This window comes from Gopherus flavomarginatus, chromosome 5 (assembly GCF_025201925.1).
Source record: "Gopherus flavomarginatus isolate rGopFla2 chromosome 5, rGopFla2.mat.asm, whole genome shotgun sequence".
NCBI classification, from domain to species: domain Eukaryota; kingdom Metazoa; phylum Chordata; order Testudines; family Testudinidae; genus Gopherus; species Gopherus flavomarginatus.
This window is the reverse complement of record NC_066621.1, coordinates 126,868,321-126,886,888: the sequence shown is the minus strand read 5'-3', so window position 1 is coordinate 126,886,888 and position 18,568 is coordinate 126,868,321. Positions and strand designations below refer to the sequence as shown.

Genomic DNA, 18,568 nt, shown 5'->3' with positions numbered 1-18,568 from the left:
GCCACCCATTAATATAGAGCCTTTTTACCATATATGTGTTTTCTTTTGGCTAGCACCTTAGCTCTGTTGCATTGTTATTCTCACCACTCCAAAGCCAAAGCTTGTTAGGTGCTGAACTGTAAGTAATAAAGACATCTTTCTCATTCCTACACCTATCTTGGTTCTCAGCACTTGTTGTGTCTTTTGGTCTGATGTTCCCTTTGGTGCACTGGTAACACTTTTCTTTTATTTCAGGTATGCAAACAGGGAGTTTAAAAGACTGCTCTGCAGTTTCGAACTTGGCCAGTGTGGCAAAACAGTTTTTAAAACTGATGGCCATGTTTGTTATATTGTCTGCATTGGCATCATTCATGATGTGCAGGGGTACTGGATATGGTTAGAAATGTAAAACCAAGTGCTGAGTAAGCATGGGGAGGTCCAACAAGCTTTCCTTCAGGCACCTTAGGAAGGCACAAGGCTGGCCTGGAGTGCCAAAGCCTGAGTCAGTCAAAATTTCAGAGTGGCAGGGCCCAGTGCCAGTTTTGCCTGACATTATTGCTGACCTGGCTTGGTATTTGAAGGAGATGATACTGAGCTCATTGGATGAGGTGATGCCCCCCCTACAATTGGTTCTCAGAAAGTCTTCCAAATTGTGCTCCTCATTCTCAAGAATGTTCATAGGCTTCTCAATATAAAGAAGAGATGCTACAGGCAGTCTTGTCCCTCCTGACAAAGAGAACCTTAAAGCCATGGCCATTGAGTAAAAGAAGGAAGAGGATTTTATTCTACATACTTTCAGGCAGAAAAAAGATGGGAAATATCTGGCCCTTCTTGGATCTCAGGGAACTGAATCAGTATCAGGTCAAAAAAAAATTCTAGATAGTTACCCTGGAAGCCACTACCAACTCTCTTAGATGAAGTTTAATTGCTCTGTGCTCTGGAACTGAATGCTTGCAAGCACCTTAGAATGCTCTTCAAGCACTCAGATATGAGCTAAAGGAACATCACTTCCTTCACTGTCTTATCTCTTGAATTGGTGTCTATTCTGGGTATGTTCACAAAATTCTTGCTGAGAGTCATTGCCTACCTGTCCAGTTTGGGAGCATGCACGTTCACTAAGTTGGCTGATTGGTTGATTAAGGACCCAACTTTGAATCATGTGAAAGAACAGTCCATATCACTACCAGAATAGAGTCACTAGGATATGTGATAAACTGCCCACATTTTCAACAGTCCCCTGCAGACAATTGAAGTATACAGGAGCCCCACTAGAGAGCTCAAATTAATTTTCTTTCTCTAGAATAGGATCGTAGACATTCCCAGTTGGGCACAATGGATCAACAAGAGATCTAGCAGGTAACAGTTTAGACAATGCTACTAATGTTGGGTCTCATGACTGCAACGCTATTCATGGTGTCCAGGACATGTTTGCCTATGAGTAGGAGCCTACCAAATTCATGATACATTTTGGTCAATTTTATGGTCATAGGATTTTAAAAATTGTAAATTTCATGATTTCACCTATTTAAATCTGAAATTTCACAGTGTTGTAATTGTAGGGGTCCTGACCCAAAAAGGAGTTGTCGAGGGGTCGCAAAGTTATTGTAGTAGGGGTTGTGGTGCTTCTGCCTTTACTTCTGCATTGCTGCTGGCGATCATGCTGCCTTCAGAGCTGGAGAGCAGTAGCTTCTAGCTGGGATCCCAGCTCTTAAGGCGGAGCTGCTGGTAGCAGCAGCGCAGAAGTAAGGATGGACTGGTATGGTATTGCCAACCTTCTAGGCTGCTGCCTGCTGAGCTGGAGCCTCAGTCAGTCAGCAGCACCACCCTCCAGCCGCCCCACTCTGAAGGCAGCAGCACAGGAGTAAGGGTGGCATGGTATGGTATTGCCACGCTTATTTTTATGCTGTGGCTGGTGGGGGTGCTACCTTCAGAGCTGAGCGCCCGGCCAACAGCCAGCTCACTCTGGCCACCCAGCAATGAAGGCAGTGCAGAAGTAAGGACAGTAATACGCCCCCCTAAAATAACCTTGCGACCCCCCTGCAACTCCCTTTTGGTTCAGGACCCTCAATTTAGAAATGCAGGTCTCCCCCATGAAATCTGTATAGTCGAGAATAAAAGTACACAAAAGACCAGATTTCATGGTCTATGACGCATTTTTCATGGCCATGAATTTGGTAGGGCTCTATATATGAGTAAGCTCAGCAGACCCTGCAGTTCCAGTAACTTTCAGGAACTTTCGTATCTCATCTGATGGCAGACGGTCTCCAGGCTACTCTGACCTGTTGACAGTTGAAGAACAATCACCAATTACAAATTGACTTTTTAAAATACTTCCTCTGCAAACTGTAGCAGCCACAGGTGTGCCTAACCTGGGATGGGGAACCAATACAGAGGACTACGCAATAAGAGAATTTTTATCTCTGTAGGAACTGCACTTGGACATAATTATTCTGGAGATGAGGGCAGTTCTGTACTGGTAGAGGGCTTCCAAGGAGACTTGAGAAGCACCTACAACTCCAGTTCCTACAGTAAAAAAATGGTTTGTGGTGTCATGCAAACAGGACTGAGTAGACACTTTGTCCTCACCAGAAAAGCTACTTGACTAGTCTTTTCACCTGTCTAAGTGAAAGACTAACTACATCCAGGTACATTTGGCAGCCATTCTGGCCAATAGTGAACTAATTGAAGGTCAACCAAGTGCAATATCTATGCAGTTGAGGCTTTTAAAACCTCTTATTAAAAAACCTCCTGTGTCATGGGATATTACCATAATATCAAGATGACAAAACTGATGAAAGCTCCTTTTAAACCACTCAGTCTCTGTGAGCTTAAGTTCCTCACATGACAAGTAATTTTTACCTGGTAACAGTGAGTTCACCTTGCACAGCCCTTGTAACAGACCCAATGTCTACCATATTTTACAAGGATAAGACAGTGCTGTGGACATATTGCAGCTTGCTCTCCAAGTTGGTGTCTGAATTCCACTTTAATAAGCTGTTTGTCCTGCCAGTGTGTTTTGCATGGCCATTCCGGAATACTCCTCTCCCTACACTTGATGTCTGAAGGTGTTTAGTGTTGTTTTTGGAAAAGACAAAAGCCTTATGAAAGTCCACACATCTTTCATTTGATGCCACTTCATTGGGCAGTACTGTATATTACTAAAAAGACAATATGATTGCATTTTATATTGCTAACACCAGGATTGCTTAATACTAAAGGCGTTGTCAAGGTGCACTGATTTTGAAGCAACACTGTCACCATCTCCTGCTTCAGGTATATTTTCATTAAGAAACCTCAAACATAGTCTACTCCACATAATATATTAAGCATTTATTGCTTGGATTTCACCTCCAGAATAGGCTCCTGTTTTAGACTCGTCATGCTCAATAACTTATTTTCAAAGTAGATTACATTTTGTAGGATTTCATCTGTTCACCTCCCATTAGAGCTCAGAGCCTTTTCTCAGGTGTTTTTCTCTTGCACCTTTTCTTTTTTTATACTGATTTCCCCCCCACTCCCCTTCCACACACACCCAGGGCCCTTTTTTAATCTTATGTTGATCATTTTGGATTGGCTTTTCTATCTGGGGAGCTTCACCTCAAACTCTATCATTGGAATTGACTGCAATGTTGAAGGACAGCATTTATCCGTGACAGATTGTTTTGTAGGGTGGTTAGTAACGGACTGGCTCGTGGTGCCCTCGGAGTCATAAAATCTTAGGTAGCTAAAAGCTAAAGGAGTTCTCCCATTGTTGCACTAAGGAGCAAATACCCATGAGCAAGACTCCTACAAAATATTTTCAGAGAAGCAAAATTCCTGGTAAATAACTTTCTCTTACATAGGAAATATAATTGAAAGTGATAGGATCTTTCAAACCAGTAGCACCTGTAGCTGTGTATTGTATGTCTGTATTTAGGAATTTAGAAAGAAATACAAAATATGTCAGCAAACAAAGATGACAGGTTTTTTTTCAAAAACTTCTGAAGATAGGTATTGTAACATAGATATGACAAACATTGTCATACCCATTATTGTTTAAGTTCACTAGAATGATGGAAAAGTTCAGTGAAAAGTGTATGGATGTTGTAATTGATTTTCAGAATGAGAAACTGATGTAGATAACATCTGCAATTAATGTAACCTTATAGCCCTTAATTTGCTATCAAGGCTTAATTCCCAAAGAATGAATATATTGCATTATTTTCTGTCAAGTTTGTTCTTTTACAAAGAAAATGCTGTTGAGTGGATTGCTGAAGTAGAGCAGTTTCTCCAGATTTCTGCAAACTATCAAATTAAGTGTGAGACAGATAAAAATAGCAGTAAACTCAATACCTTTAGTTCAATGTCCTGCCTTCCTCTTACCCCAATAAAAGAATTGTTAGGAGCTACAGGAATGTTTTGTGAGATAGACATTAGTAAGCTGGACAATCAGACAGAAAAATGAGTATATACATTTGTCTGTGTATAAAGGCAGTGAAATATTTTACTTTTTTATTTCAGAGGAAGCAAAGATAAGATTTTTGTTGTTAAAATTAATCCTTATATGCCTGATAAACTGATAACAGCTGGAATTAAACACATGAAATTCTGGCGTAGAGCAGGTAAGGAAAGGCATGGTTTTTTTGTGTTTTTTAACTGCAGCATTTTCTGTTATATCTAAGATACTAATTATTATGCATTCTTTATGATTTTTGACACATGTATATATTAATAGGTTCTCTCTTTCTAACTCCTATTAATAATAAAAAATAATTTCTGTTATGGTAATGTCAGAGACCCCAAGAAAGATCCTCTGCCCATTGTGCTAGGTGTAGTACAGCATGCAGAGGTTTTTTTACCCACTAAAGCTTATGCCCAAATAAATCTGTTAGTCTTTAAGGTCCCACCGGACTCCTTGTTGTTTTTGTGGATACAGACTAACACAGCTACCCCCTGGTGCCTTGGAGAGGTTAGTCTAGTTTTTATAAATAATAGTTATGCAATTAATAGTTGTCACAATTCAGGGCAGTTGCACCATATTTCCCCTCCATGGTCCCTTGAGGCACCCCTGAGGCTCCAGGCTCCTCAGCTGTCTCATCTCTTGGGTGGAGACCCACGTCTCTCTCCCTCCTGACCAGGGGCTTTTCCAGGCTACACAGTTCCCTGCTTACACTGTGATAGTACCAGCAAGCCAGACTGCCTAACCAGGCGAGTGTCTGCACTTTGCTTTCTCTTTGAAGGCTACGAACACCATAATTGGTAGCAGTTGTAAGTTACCTCATAGCCTTTTATAAGCATGCACATTTATTCTTAAGGGGAAAGTATTACAGAGAAAACATTAAAAACAATAAAAGAACCTGCATGCGTGTTAATAAGCTTACCCAAGATCATCTGTGTCTTATGGGGCCCCATTAGGCCAAAATCCTTCCAACCCTTCCCAGGAAGAATTGGAACCCCATTGGATAGAAGGTCCTGTCCATTTGTTGGATCAGAAAGAAAGGCCCTGAGTCAGTTTAAACTCAGGCTATTTATCCCAGAGTCTTTTCTTTGCCTGTTGGTCTCTGTGGAATCTAGTTTGAATTAGTGTATGCGAACCTCCCCAGGAGGTGCTATCTCTCTGGGGAGATTACAAACTGCCTGATTTGCCTTAGCCACCTATTGTTTTAGTTCGTCTAGGAGCTGTGGTAGCCCTTCCCCATGGAATAGAACAGTCCTACAGAAAGCATTCATTTAAAACAATGGACCCCAAAGATGCTGCATGGGAGTTGCAATGTTTGTCACATCTACCCATGAAGAATTTTCATACATTTAACACCATAAGGTGTTTCAAGAGTATTTCAGGAAATACCATATCTGTCACAAAAGTTATATAGCTCAAAATATCTCATGCACACCTGTAGGGTAATGTAATAAATCCCACTCAACATATACAAAAGAGTTTTCAGGAGGTACCAAAGAGGGCAAGGTAATAATTTCAGACCTTCAATATTTACTTGGTAAAATACATAGATAGATACATATATAAAATAGAGCTATATTGATCTAAATCACAAAGAAATGCAATTTTAATAATCTAAGCTCTTCCTGTAAGAGGCACCAATAAGGTTGCAGACAAGGCTCTTGCAGTGAATATACCTACTAACTATACTTTGTGTGGCTGTCTTTGCTAAACATGACTACAAAAACTCAAGAAGTTAAAGAATAGATGCATGTTTAATCTATTTGAAAACGTTTAATTTAGAACAATGGAAAAACACCATCTAAATGGTATTCTGAACTCCAGTGTATCAGATCTTTAAAAGCATATGGAGCCAAAAGGGTCTTCGAAAAGATTACCTCCTTTGCTGGAGAAAACTACTGTGTCAACAGGACCTTCAAATACTCAGACCTCATTAGTAGTTCTGAAAATACACTGGCTCGGGTGAATCCTTCCCATTCATTTTAAGATTAATCTTTAAGAGCTATAGAACATTTAACTGCAAGGAAAACAGCCACCCTAATCATTTCAGTCATGGACTGTCCAAGAAATTAGCCAGGTTGAACCCAGGCTACAGTAGGCTGCTGTTTAATAAAGTTATTAGAATGCTGGCAGGCTGCTGCTGAGATTAACTCTTCTTTGAATAGTGTCCCTATGGGTTCTCCGCTGTAGGTGCAGCAGCACTCCCTGCCCCTGGGATCAGAGATCTTCATCAGCAGTGCCTGTCAGACTGCACATTCGCATCTCCCCTCTCTTGTGCCGTGAGCGGGAAGTATATATATTATGGTGCTGTCTGACTGCCCCCTGCCCAGTTTCTTCTCTACTACCTTTGGTTTGGGGCGGAATCCACAGAAGAGCCCACTTCTCCTTTTTCCCTCATTAGAGTAGTGCCTTACCTGTCAGTTTTAGTGTAGTTTAGAACTACTTCTTCTTCTTTCCTCTTATATAAAAAAAATTGCTTTTGCTTCACCTTTATTATTATCTCATCAATTAGGTTTTCATTTCCCTGCTTCTCACCCTTCTGACCAGGAAGTTTTTTTCCCTCACCCTTATGCCCAGATCTCCCAGGTTTAAGAGGTGCATCTCTTGCTGTAATGCCCTCCAGTAATGGATAGCCACCTGCAGTGTGTTCGCTGTCTGAAAGAGGGACACATTCCACAAAAGTGTTCCTACTGTCACAACTTGACTGCCAGGGCCAGAAAAGACTGGAACATTCGGTTATGATTTCTCCTCATGGAGAAATCACAGCGCCCAGCATCGAACCCAGACCCAGACTCTCCACCTGTGTGGCTTTCACGCTCTGCCAGGTTGTCTGCCAATCCTCATTCCCTAGTCCCTCTAAGAGAAAGTTGTGTCTTTCTCGCTCTGACAAGAAAACAGGCTCCCTCCTCACACTCTGAGGCACAGCCTGCCAGAACACCTTCCCCTGTGAGGTCAACATCATCTGACAGGGTACATAGCTCCAGGACCCAACTACCTCTGGTTCTGGGATGAAACTGCAGTCTAGGGACCCTAACCAGGCAGAGCTACAGCCCTCAGCACCATCTCTTGGCACTGGAGACCACAACATTCTGACTTCAGGAGCTTGGCACTGACAAAACCACTGGCACTGGAGTCCTTTTCAGCACAGCTGAAACCGTTGACACAGAGCAAGTCCTTGTCCCTGCCAAAACTGCCAGCACCGACCAAGTCCTCAGCACCAACAAAGCTGTCGGCACCGAGCAAGTCCTTGGCACTAACCAAGTCTTCAGCTCCTCCTGGGCACCCAGTCATCGACTGGTGCTGATGATACTCCTTCCGCCTCCCCAGGAATTTAGATACCATAAAGACCAGCTTGTATCTAACATGCCCGAGTCACTTCTGCTCAGACATGACCTCCTCCCACTTCCACCCTCCTCTCTGGACTCATGAGATTTCTCCCTTTACCCCTGACAAGGGCACCCTCCTTCCTCAGTAACGAGGGAGGAAGAAGAGGAGGAGTGCTCCATCACACCTTTGTAGTAGTAGAATTTTAACCATGCTTCCATATAGAGTTAATCGGGCCATCAAACACAAACAACAAATTCAAAAACAAAACCCCACAAAAACAGCCCTATAAAAATAAAAAACTCAAATCATATATCTCAAAATAAAATTAAAAATCACTCACTAAAATCAAAATAAATAAGCCCTTACTCCACAGTAAACCACCTTAGCCCATTACTATACCATATTTTAAAAAAATAAATAAATAAAATACATATTTCACAAATTAAATTATTTACATAAATAATAATGTTTACATTCTTTGGGAAAAAAACCCATCCCAAAACCTAAGCACAAGGTGCTGCTTAACCACCACAATTTTAATCCACAAAAAATAAAATTCCAGTATAAGGTCTGGCTTTAGCTACTTCTAAAAACTTTTAGAACCCAAATAATGAAAGCAATCATAACAAAAAGTGCAGCCCTCCTTATAAGCCAATATTTTTACAAAATAATTCACTCCCTGCCAGCCAATCATAAATTCCTACCCATAATCCAATAATCCTCAAAAAATGGTAGAATAAAAATACTAGCCAACTCTTAAACCCCTTAAAAATACCAAAATATGTGCCTTTAAAAAAAACAACAAAAAACCTTAAGGTTCACCTTATAAACACCACAAAAATACCAAAACACTAAAAAATAAAAGTTAAAATAAAAATTCCTTATAAAAATACCACCTAAAGTTCCAGCTACCCACAATTACCATATCAATAAAATAAGCCTATTAAAAAAAAAACCATAAACAGTACTAACAGTTATTGTAAAATACTATCCACTACCCCATAATAAATTAAACCTGTAGTTCCCAAACACATGCACCAAAACCTAAACCAAAAACTATGCATTCAAAAAAGCACCCCAATTAAAAATTAAAAAAAACAATTCAAAGTAGTCCAGTAAAAGTCTTATTAAATCCACTGTTAATAAAAATAAAAATTTCTATGTATTAAACTCAAACATATCTAAATTAAAACTCAAATGTCCACCCTATTCCCTCCCTATTATAACAGCCTAAATAAAAACATATCAACGCTCCAGTAATGAAACAAAACAAAATACAATAAACACCATATTAAAAATTTGAGCTTTAAAGCAAAAATTATAATTACTATAAACCTAAAGGTAATTAAAAATAAGTTTCTTGTCACAATTGCAAAATAATCTCATTCACAAACAAGCAAATATTACTATAAATTTAATACAAATATATCTAATAAACCTGAAAGCATCATTAAAATATGTAGCGGTGGCAAAATAACCTTCTAGCTGCTATATAAACAACATATAAAAATAAAAAAATAAAACTGCCTTAGCCATAAAATGTACTAAAAAGCAAATTTTTAGTTTAGCATCACTGAAACACTAAATGTTTTGGGTAATATCTAAAATGTTCAAATATTAACACATCTTTTAAAGCAACAAAAAAAATCCTTATTCACCTACAAATATAAATAAATTAAATGTATTTCCAGCATAATTAATCCTAATTTATTAAGTAAAATTATTATTAAAATTACTCACCAACAATCTATAAAAACAAAAATATAAAAAATAAGCCTTCTCCCAAAATTAACCAAAAAATCCTTTTGGCTCCTCCAGGTTATAGGTCAATAAGCTAAAAATAAATAAATAAATAAATAAATAAAATAAAAATGTACAAAATAAAGCCCTCAAAAATGGGTGTGCTTTTCCCTACCTGTCACCACAAAACCATGCAACAGAGACACATCACTAAAAACATATATATAAAATAAACTAAAAAAGTCACTCAGTTTTTACAACACTTACAAAAAAAGCCCTTCCCATCCTTCAAATATTACATGCAAATCAAATATTACGTTCCAATGAAAACATACTAAAAATTGCTAAATCTAAAAAAACCCTAACAGCCTATCATTAATACAATGTTTTTACAGGCTGGTCCCTGACCTCTAAGGGAACATTGTCTATTAAGTTTCATCCATTAATGTACATCCATTAATATTGTACTGTGTTTGCTTGCTAAAAATGTATTATAGGTGCTGTTAAGCAAAAAAAAGTTTATTAAATTACAACCACAAGCTCAAATTATCTCTCAATATTTTGTTATAAAAATTGTATAAAATATGACCCACTCAAGTATTGTTCTTGAGGGGTCAAAAGGGGGATATGTAGTATTAGAATTTTATGTTTATATTAATATAATTTAAAATAAAAAATAAAGAATAATATAATGAAGCGTGTATTAAATGTATTGGTGTATGATTTGATCATATCCTGCCAGCCACCCTTTTTAAGTAACAGAAAGGAATTGCCTAATGGGCCATTGGTAAAAATACATCAGCCAGAATCTGTGTCTGGACTGATTTCAAGGCAGTGACAAACCTCTAAGGCTCACCAATTTGTTGTATGTTTAGCATTTTAAAATAAGTTTAAAAAATGCAATAATTGTCCATCTTTTACACTGCAATGTTCCTGTTCAAAATGTTCTGTGTAAATTAATTGTTTTGTGTGTAAATAAAAAAAGTTGTGTTAAAAAATAAATGTAAAGGCCATCGCTAAACCAAGTGTACAAAAAAAAAACAGCCAAAGACAAGTGCAAGGGCTCCAGAAGGCTGCAACACGCTCCTATTGAAATGTCAAAAAGGGCAAATTAACAGCTCTAAAAAGACAGGCATCCATCAATAGGAACAAAATAGCTGTAATAAAAAATAAAAGAAACAATTAAAAAAAAAAGCCCTCGTCAAACAACAATTAATTACAGCATAACGGAGCAAAATTCATTGGTCCCAATTAAAAAAAATTCACTATATAAACAGGTTGCCTTGCCATAAAATTTTGGGTTCGTCCTGCCAAGACTTCCCCAGAGCATCGTGTCACAACTGACAGAACCTGGCTCCTCCCTACTGGTGATCAACCTAGCTGGCTACTAGGTTGATCTGGACTGGTAACTATAACATCGACTGGAGGGACAGTGTGCATGGTGTGTGTATGTGTAACTGAAAAACATATGCTAATTGCTGTATTCTTAATAAATGCAGTGTGTTGCCTTCTCCCCTATAAAAAATCTTGTGTGCTTTGTATAAGCATAACACCCTCTTATTCAAAACAGGCTTCATCTACACATCCTCACTATTCACAATCCACATCTGGATCACTACCTCTTATGGACCACTGTGGATGGAACTACATTTTCCATTCCCTCCACATTGGTCATATTGGGACCCTTGGGACATGCACAGGGCAAAATTTGGGAAGCCTCCCATGGAGCAAAGCTGGAGACCTATACCTCTCCCTTCTCCATTGGTCTCTCGCACATCAGAGATTGAACCTCCCCCAGTACTGGATGAGGAGGAAGAACAGGAGGAGGAAGCTCCACCAACATTATATTTCTCCTCTTCCCTCAATGAGGCTATCAGGCCCCCACCTCCTACTGCTGCTGACAGCTTCAGACACATTCACGAATTATTCCACAAGATGCAGTCTCCCTACAGATTTCTTTGGAGGAAGTGAAAGATCAGCAGCATAAATTGCTCAATGTCCTGCACACATTATCTTCCTCCAAAATTGCCCTACTTATCAACAAGGTTCTTCTCAATCCTGCAAAAGTGCTCTGACAGACCCCAGTGACCATCCCTCCAACCTGAAAATGGGCAGACAAAAATGTTCTTGCAAAAGATGTGGAATTTCTTTTCTCGCATCCCACCCCAAATTCTCTAGTAGTTAATGTGGTTCAAGAGAAGGGATGACAAGTATCAATACTGATCTACCCATCAGGACAGACAGTGGAAAAGCTTAATTTATTCGGATGCAAGACTTATTCATTTGCCACACTCCAATTTTGAATAGCTAATTACGAGGCTCTTATGGCCAACTACAGCCACTTCAAAATATAGGAACACAGCCATAACCTTCCTGGGGCCAAGAAGGAACAATTCCAGGTGCTTACATCTGAGGGACACCTCTTGGCCCGTACAGCGCTACAGGCCTCATTAGACTCTGCGGATATCACCGCCCACTCCATTGCAACTGCATGGTTATGAAGTGGTGCCATGACTGCACCTTTTAGGCTTTCCTAAGAAGGTACAAACCACAGTTAAAGACTTACCCTTTGAGGGCCTCAAACTATTCATGGCACATATGGTTGATTCCCTATCCAGCCTTAAAGACTGCCGAGCTACTCACCACTTCCTTAGTATTTACACACCAGTGCCAAAGAGACACCTACGAAAGTATCATCTCCCTCTGCGATCCTGACCACTGCGGTACATTCCTTAGCAGCACTATGACACTCAGTGCCAACAATAAAAGCCCCCTACCAAATGTAGACAGGCCACTCCTCAAGGGACTAGCTCTCAAATACCTGCAGCCCAGCAACAGTTTTGAAGGTGTAGTCAAGGCCTCAAGGAGGCTCCCCCCTTTTCCAGTCATATCAACCATCTTCGACATCCCACCAGTTTGGTGATCGATTAGCTCCATTCTTTCCATCCTGGAGACTAATCACCTCAGACATATGGATTCTAGAGATCATCAGGGAAGAATGTTCCATCCCTTTCCTATCTATCCTGCCCCTCCCACCTCTCTCCCCATCCCTCTTCAGAGACCCCTCTCATGAACCCATTTTACAAGAAGAAATAAATCATCATCTGCACCTGTGAGCCATAGAACTGGTCCCTTCCCAACATAGAGAAATGGGTTTCTATTCCCATTTTTTCTGATCCAGAAGAAATCCAGCGGCTGGTGGCCGATCCTGCACCTTCAAAACCTAAACATGTTTGTCAAACTTCAACACTTCAAGATGGTTACCTTCTCTACCATTATCCCAGCACTGGAACAGGTGGACTGGTTCTCGGCCCTTGACCTCCAAGATGCGTATTTCCATTTCACAGTACACCCAGCCCACAGATGGTTTCTTTGTTTCACCGTGGGAGCCAACCATTATCAGTACAAGGTACTGCCTTTTGGACTATCAACAGCCCCTTGTGTATTCTCCAGAGTCTTTGCGGTAGTTGCTGCCTACCTAAATAAAAAAGGCACTGTCATCTTTCCATACTTAGACGACTGTCTCCTCAAGATCTCATCCAAAGCTGACACTCTTAGTAGAGTCCAGGTCTCAATGGACCTTTTCATGAATCTAGGCCTCCATGTGAACTTGGAGAGGACTACTTTAATACCATTACAACACCTGGAGTTCATCACCACACAACTAGATGCCATACAGGACAGAGCCTTCCTTCCGCCTCACACATTCTTGACTGTAATGGATCTTGTATCCAAGGTGCAAGCCTGTGCCCAGATTTCCAACAGAATGTGTCTCCAGCTAATAGGACACATGACAGCCACCACATTCATGGATAAAGCACACACAATTACACATGCAATGTCTTCGGGCATATGTCTGTACAGCATATGTCCCTCACAGACACAGCAGCCACAAACTGTTATCCATGCTGAGGATGGTCAAGGACTCACTACTGTGGTAGACACAGCCCAAGAACATCTGTGCTGCAGTTCATTTCCTCCAGCCAGCACCAATCATGATTCTGACAACTGATGCCTCCTTCATCAGTTGGAGAGTGCACCCTCACACTCATACAGTGGAGGGCAGATGGTCTTTAACCAAATCTACCATACACATCAGCCTCCTAGAGCTACAGGTGGTCTGCAATGCTATTGATGTTTCCTCCCACTGATTGCATATCGCACCATCAAAGTCATGATAGACAATATCGTCTGCATGTTTTTACATCAACAGACAAGGCAGAGCAAGGTCCCACTCTTTACATTCGGGGGCACTGAAATTATGGCGATGGTGTATCCAACATGTCATCAACATCTCAGCCACATACCTCCCTGGACACCAGAACATCACTGTGGAGTCATTGAGCAAAAGATTCTTCCATGATCACCACTGGGAACTGGATAAGCAAATCCTTCAGCTTATCTTCAGCCACTGGGGATTCCCTAACATAGATCTTTTTGCCACAGCACAGAACGTCCAGTGCCCTCAATTCTGCTCAAGAGTGGGATTGGGACACAGGTCTTTAGGAGACATTCCTCATCACATGGGATGCACCACTGCTTTATGTCTTCCCTCCCTTCCCCTTTCTGTTTTGGGTATTCCACAAGATTCAGGGGGATTGAGCCCATGTCATCCTTATCACTCAAACGTGTCCACAACAGATCTGGTATACTTACCTCTTTCACATGATAGTATGCCAACCCATCTCCTCCATCCAACTCCACAACTCATTTCACAGGATGTGGGTCACATCCTCCATCCGAATCCACAGATGCACCACCTCAAAGCCTGGCTCCTCTGTGGTTCTAGGGTTTGGAAATAACCTGTTCAGATGCAGTTAAACAGATACTCTTGAATAGCAGATGCAGCACGACTAGATGCACTTTAATGTCACAAATAGACTAGGTTCCTATGCTGGTTCGTCTTCCATCAGGTTGTTGCAATAAGTGCTCAGCTACCACTTATCCTAGACTATATTTTACACCTTAAATCAGAGGTGGGCCAAACTACAGTGGCCCGTGGGACCATCCTGCCTGGCCCCCGAGCTCCTGCCCCGGGAGACTAGTCCCTGGCCTCTCCCCTTCTATTCCCCCTCCCCCGCAGCCTCAGCTCACTCGCTCCGCCGCTGGTGCAGTGCTCTGGGTTGCAGGGCTCTGAGCTCCTGGGGCAGCGTGGCTGCAGAGCTGGGCCTGACCCAGTGCTCTGTGCTGTGTGGTGGCGGTGGTGGTGTGGCCTAGCTCCAGCCGGGCGGTGCAGCTGTAGCACCGCTAGCTATCAGTGTGTCAGGCAGCGCGGTAAGGGGACAGGGAGCGGGGGAGGGGGGGTGGATAGAGGGCAGGGGAGTTTGGAGTGGTGGTCAGGGGGTGGGGGTGTGGATAGGGGTTGGGGCAAGAACGAGGTTGAATGGGGGTAGGGGTCCCATGGGGGCAATCAGGAAGGAAGGAAGGGGGATTGGGGTGGTGGGCAGGGAGAAGGGGTGGTTGGATGGGGCAGGGGTCCCGAGGGGGGGGAACGTCAGGAATAAGAGGAGGTGTTAGATGGAGCAGCAGGGGTCCAGGGGCAGTCAGGGGAGAGGGAGTGGGGGTGTGTGGATAGGGCAGGGGTCCCAGGGGGGGCCATCAGGGAATAGGGGTGTGTGGATGGGGCAGGGGTCCCGGAGGGGGGCGTCAGGGAACAGGGGGGTTAGATGGGGCAGGGGTCTGGGGTGTCAGATAGGAGGAAGTGGGGCCCTGGCCATGACTCCCTCCCCTAACCAGCCCTCTATACAATTTACGAAACTTGATGCGGCCCTTGGGCCAAAAAGTTTGCCCAACCCGGCCTTTAAATGGTCAGGATTATCCACCAGCTCCATACATGTGCATTTGACAGCCATTACCACTTTTCACTGCCACAATAGATGGCCATTCTATCTTCACACATCCACTCATAAAATGTTTCCTGAAGGGTCTCTAAAATATTTATCCCCACATACAAGATCCAACCCTGGCCTTGTTCTACACTCTGTTACTAGACCTCTGTTTGAACCAATGGCGACATGTTCTTACGTTCACTTATCAGTGAAAACAGCCTTTCTTGTCTCTATCACCTCTGCCCAATGGGTCGGCAAAATTGAGGCCCTTTTGACCCTTACAGCCTCCGTACACACTTTTTCATAAATCAAGAATGCACATAGTGGCAGTATCATATAGAAAGTGTAGAGATAGTCATTGTGAAGGAGACTTATCATTGTGAGTATAAGTACTGAGATATAGGTCAGTCCTACTATATTCTAGGTCAAGATCCACTACTGAAACTAGACCTGGAACTGGTGGACCTGAGACCACATGATACTGAAGTATATGTTTGGGGGGGAAATCTTCGTCAGTGCCAAATGCTGGCAAACAGATCCAGAGGTTTGTCACTGAAGACATAGCACAGTGCTTTGAAGATATAAAAATCCCTAGATCTTCATCTGTTAGGTGGCACTGTTGTCTCATACATGGAGTTACTCCGAGAATTTTGTGAAAATTCACATCTCATTTTCACACCTGACAGGTCACAGGATACTGGACATGGGCATCCTGACATACAGAAACCATTTTACATACATTTTAGAGGCTTTTCAAAAATATTGGCAATAACCTTTCTGTCCCTTATAGGCCAGTACAGGATACTGTATCAACACACATTTGAAAGCTAAAGTCCTAAATTAATTTTCCTCCAAAAATATAGCATGAAAAGAATGTGCTGGTAAGGTTTAAAGTTTTTACATTGGAGTAATATGGTCATCCCGCTCATTCCATTAAAATCTTTATATCATACTATCATATGACAGAAAATTAAAGTAGTATTTAGACACTGTCTCTCCGATATATCTGTATGTTTGTTTACATGTGTGTGTATATAAATTCAACTCCTGATTCAAGTAGCATGTAAAATGAAATCCTAAAGGTGAAATACCTTCTTTTTCTTCAAAGGTTCTAAAAGGTGAGGGAAGGTGAGAAGTAATGATTCGTGAAGAGCCTTCAAAGTTTGCTTATTCCTCGGCTAGAGGAAAACAGATTTATTATTCTGCATAGGCTGCCCTATAAATTATTTTGAAAGCGATAGTTCTTCGAGTGCTTGCTCATATCCATTCCAATTAGGTGTGCACGCGCCGCGTGCACGTTTGTCGGAAGATTTTTACCCTAGCAACACCCGGCAGGTCAGCTGGGCGCCCTCTGGCGTGGCGCCGCTATGGCACCGAATATATACCCCTGCCGACCCGTCCGCTCCTCAGTTCCTTCTTACCGCCGGTGTCGGTCATTGGAACAGTGGAGTGCGGCTTAGCTGATTTCCACTTCCCTAGCTATTCACTCATTCTAGTACTCATTGTGTATATAGGTTAGTTTTAAAGTTGTAGTTAATACTTGTAATACCCTTTTGTAAATGTAGTTAGTGTATATAGTTCAGAGGGTTGGGAGATTAGCCCCTTCCCCTCTCCCGGTGCCCAGGCCCATGTCTGGTTCACTGGGCTTCAAACTGTGCTCGGCCTGCCGGCAGCCGATGCCAACGGGAGACCCCCATGACTCCTGCCTAAAGTGCCTGGGGGAGTCCCATCTTACAGATAAGTGCCAGATTTGCAAGTCTTTTAAGCCGCGGACAAAAAAGGAGCGGGACTTCTGTCTTAAGCAGCTCCTAATGGAGACGGCCCTCACTCCTCCGTCTTTGGCACCGAGTGCCGCACAGTCCGCGCCAGGGAGAAGTGCCTCGTCGGCACCGGAGAGCACCGGCACCACGAAGATGTCTTGGCACCAGCTGTCACCGGCCCAGAAGCCAGCCCGGCACTGCTCCCTCTCCCTGCGTGCCAAAAAGGTCAAAGCTCCTGCGGCTCCAATATCTACACTGCAGTCTGAGCAGCAGCCAAAACTGAGTCGCCCGGCACCAACAACTGCCGCGGCACTGGCAATCGCCGCACCGGCAATCTCGGCACCGTTGATTCCAGCCATGCAAGAGCCGTCGAGTCCAGTGCATGACAGCTCCCTGGCACACGTCTCAGTAGAGCTTATCGTTCCCACCACGCCAGAAACCTTTTCGACGGCGAGGGAACTCATTGCCCTAACGGAGCCCACCCTGCCTCAACCCCCGGCACCGCCAGTGCGGGTTGTTGCGTCAACAGGGAAGCCTGCCCTGGTCAGGCCACCTTCCATCAACACCGAAGGCAGGCACCACTCCAGATCGAGGTCTCGCCACCGGTCCCGATCTAGGCGCTGCTTGCTGTCCCGGTACCGATCTCCTTCTCGGTACCGGTTGTACTGGTGGCACCGCTCAAGATCCCGCTCTCCAGACCGATATTCCAGACGGTGGTCCAGCTCCTGGCACCGTTCACGCCGCAGCCGCTCTCACCATAGAGCTCCATAATCCCGGTTGACCTCCCAGCACCGCACTGGTCGCAGGTCCTGGTCAACCTCTCGGCACCGGTATGACTCCCGGTACCGCTCTCCGGTGCGGCACAACGTACGGTACCCTGCGCACAGGGCTCCTCTTCACATGCTCTCTGCTCCACCATGGCCATCATGACACCCATCTGAGTCTTTGCACGCTGATAGCGCCGCCTACGGGGATTCAGGAACGCAGAGCCGTGTCCGCCAGGAGGCTCAGAGCACAGAACAAGTGCCTCAGTGGTCCTTCTGGATGCCTTGGGCATGTCAGCAGGCCCAAGGCAAACCCACGGTTCCATCTCGTTCCGACCCGTCAGAGCATCGTGCACCAGAGGCCACTGTTAGCCGCCCCCCTCCAGCGGGTACAGACGAATCGGCTCTGGCGCCAGACCCTCAGGTGTTCCAGGACCCTGATGCTCCTCAGGAACAGGAGTCACTAAATGAGCTAACCGTGCCGGGTCTGTTGTCCTTCTCCTCACCAGATGAGGCAGTAGCCGGTACCTCTTCATCAGGCCTGCCCCCGATCAACCTCCGCACCCACCAGGACCTTCTCCAGCGAGTCGCCTTAAATATCAACCTCCAGGTGGAGGAGGTCCCGGAGGTGGAAGACCCGGTCATAGACATACTGTCGGCAGATGCCCCAACTCGCCTGGCTCTGCCATTCATCCGTTCCATCCAAGCCAAAGCTGACACCATTTGGCAATC

At 43.4% G+C, this 18,568-nt stretch overlaps 1 protein-coding gene across 4 annotated transcripts in view; it reads left to right on the top strand.

Annotated features, from left to right (window-relative positions):
• The window catches only part of EML5 (EMAP like 5), a 301,390-nt gene that overhangs the window by 165,227 nt on the left and 117,595 nt on the right, over positions 1-18,568 (top strand). For all 4 annotated transcript variants that reach the window (XR_007774428.1, XM_050953201.1, XM_050953200.1 and 1 more), the window contains exon 17: positions 4,480-4,580. Coding sequence is in view for 3 of the 4 variants with exons in the window: in XM_050953201.1 (XP_050809158.1) it covers positions 4,480-4,580 (101 nt within the window). In the remaining variant the exon portion in view is untranslated. The remainder of the gene's footprint in view (positions 1-4,479; positions 4,581-18,568) is intronic.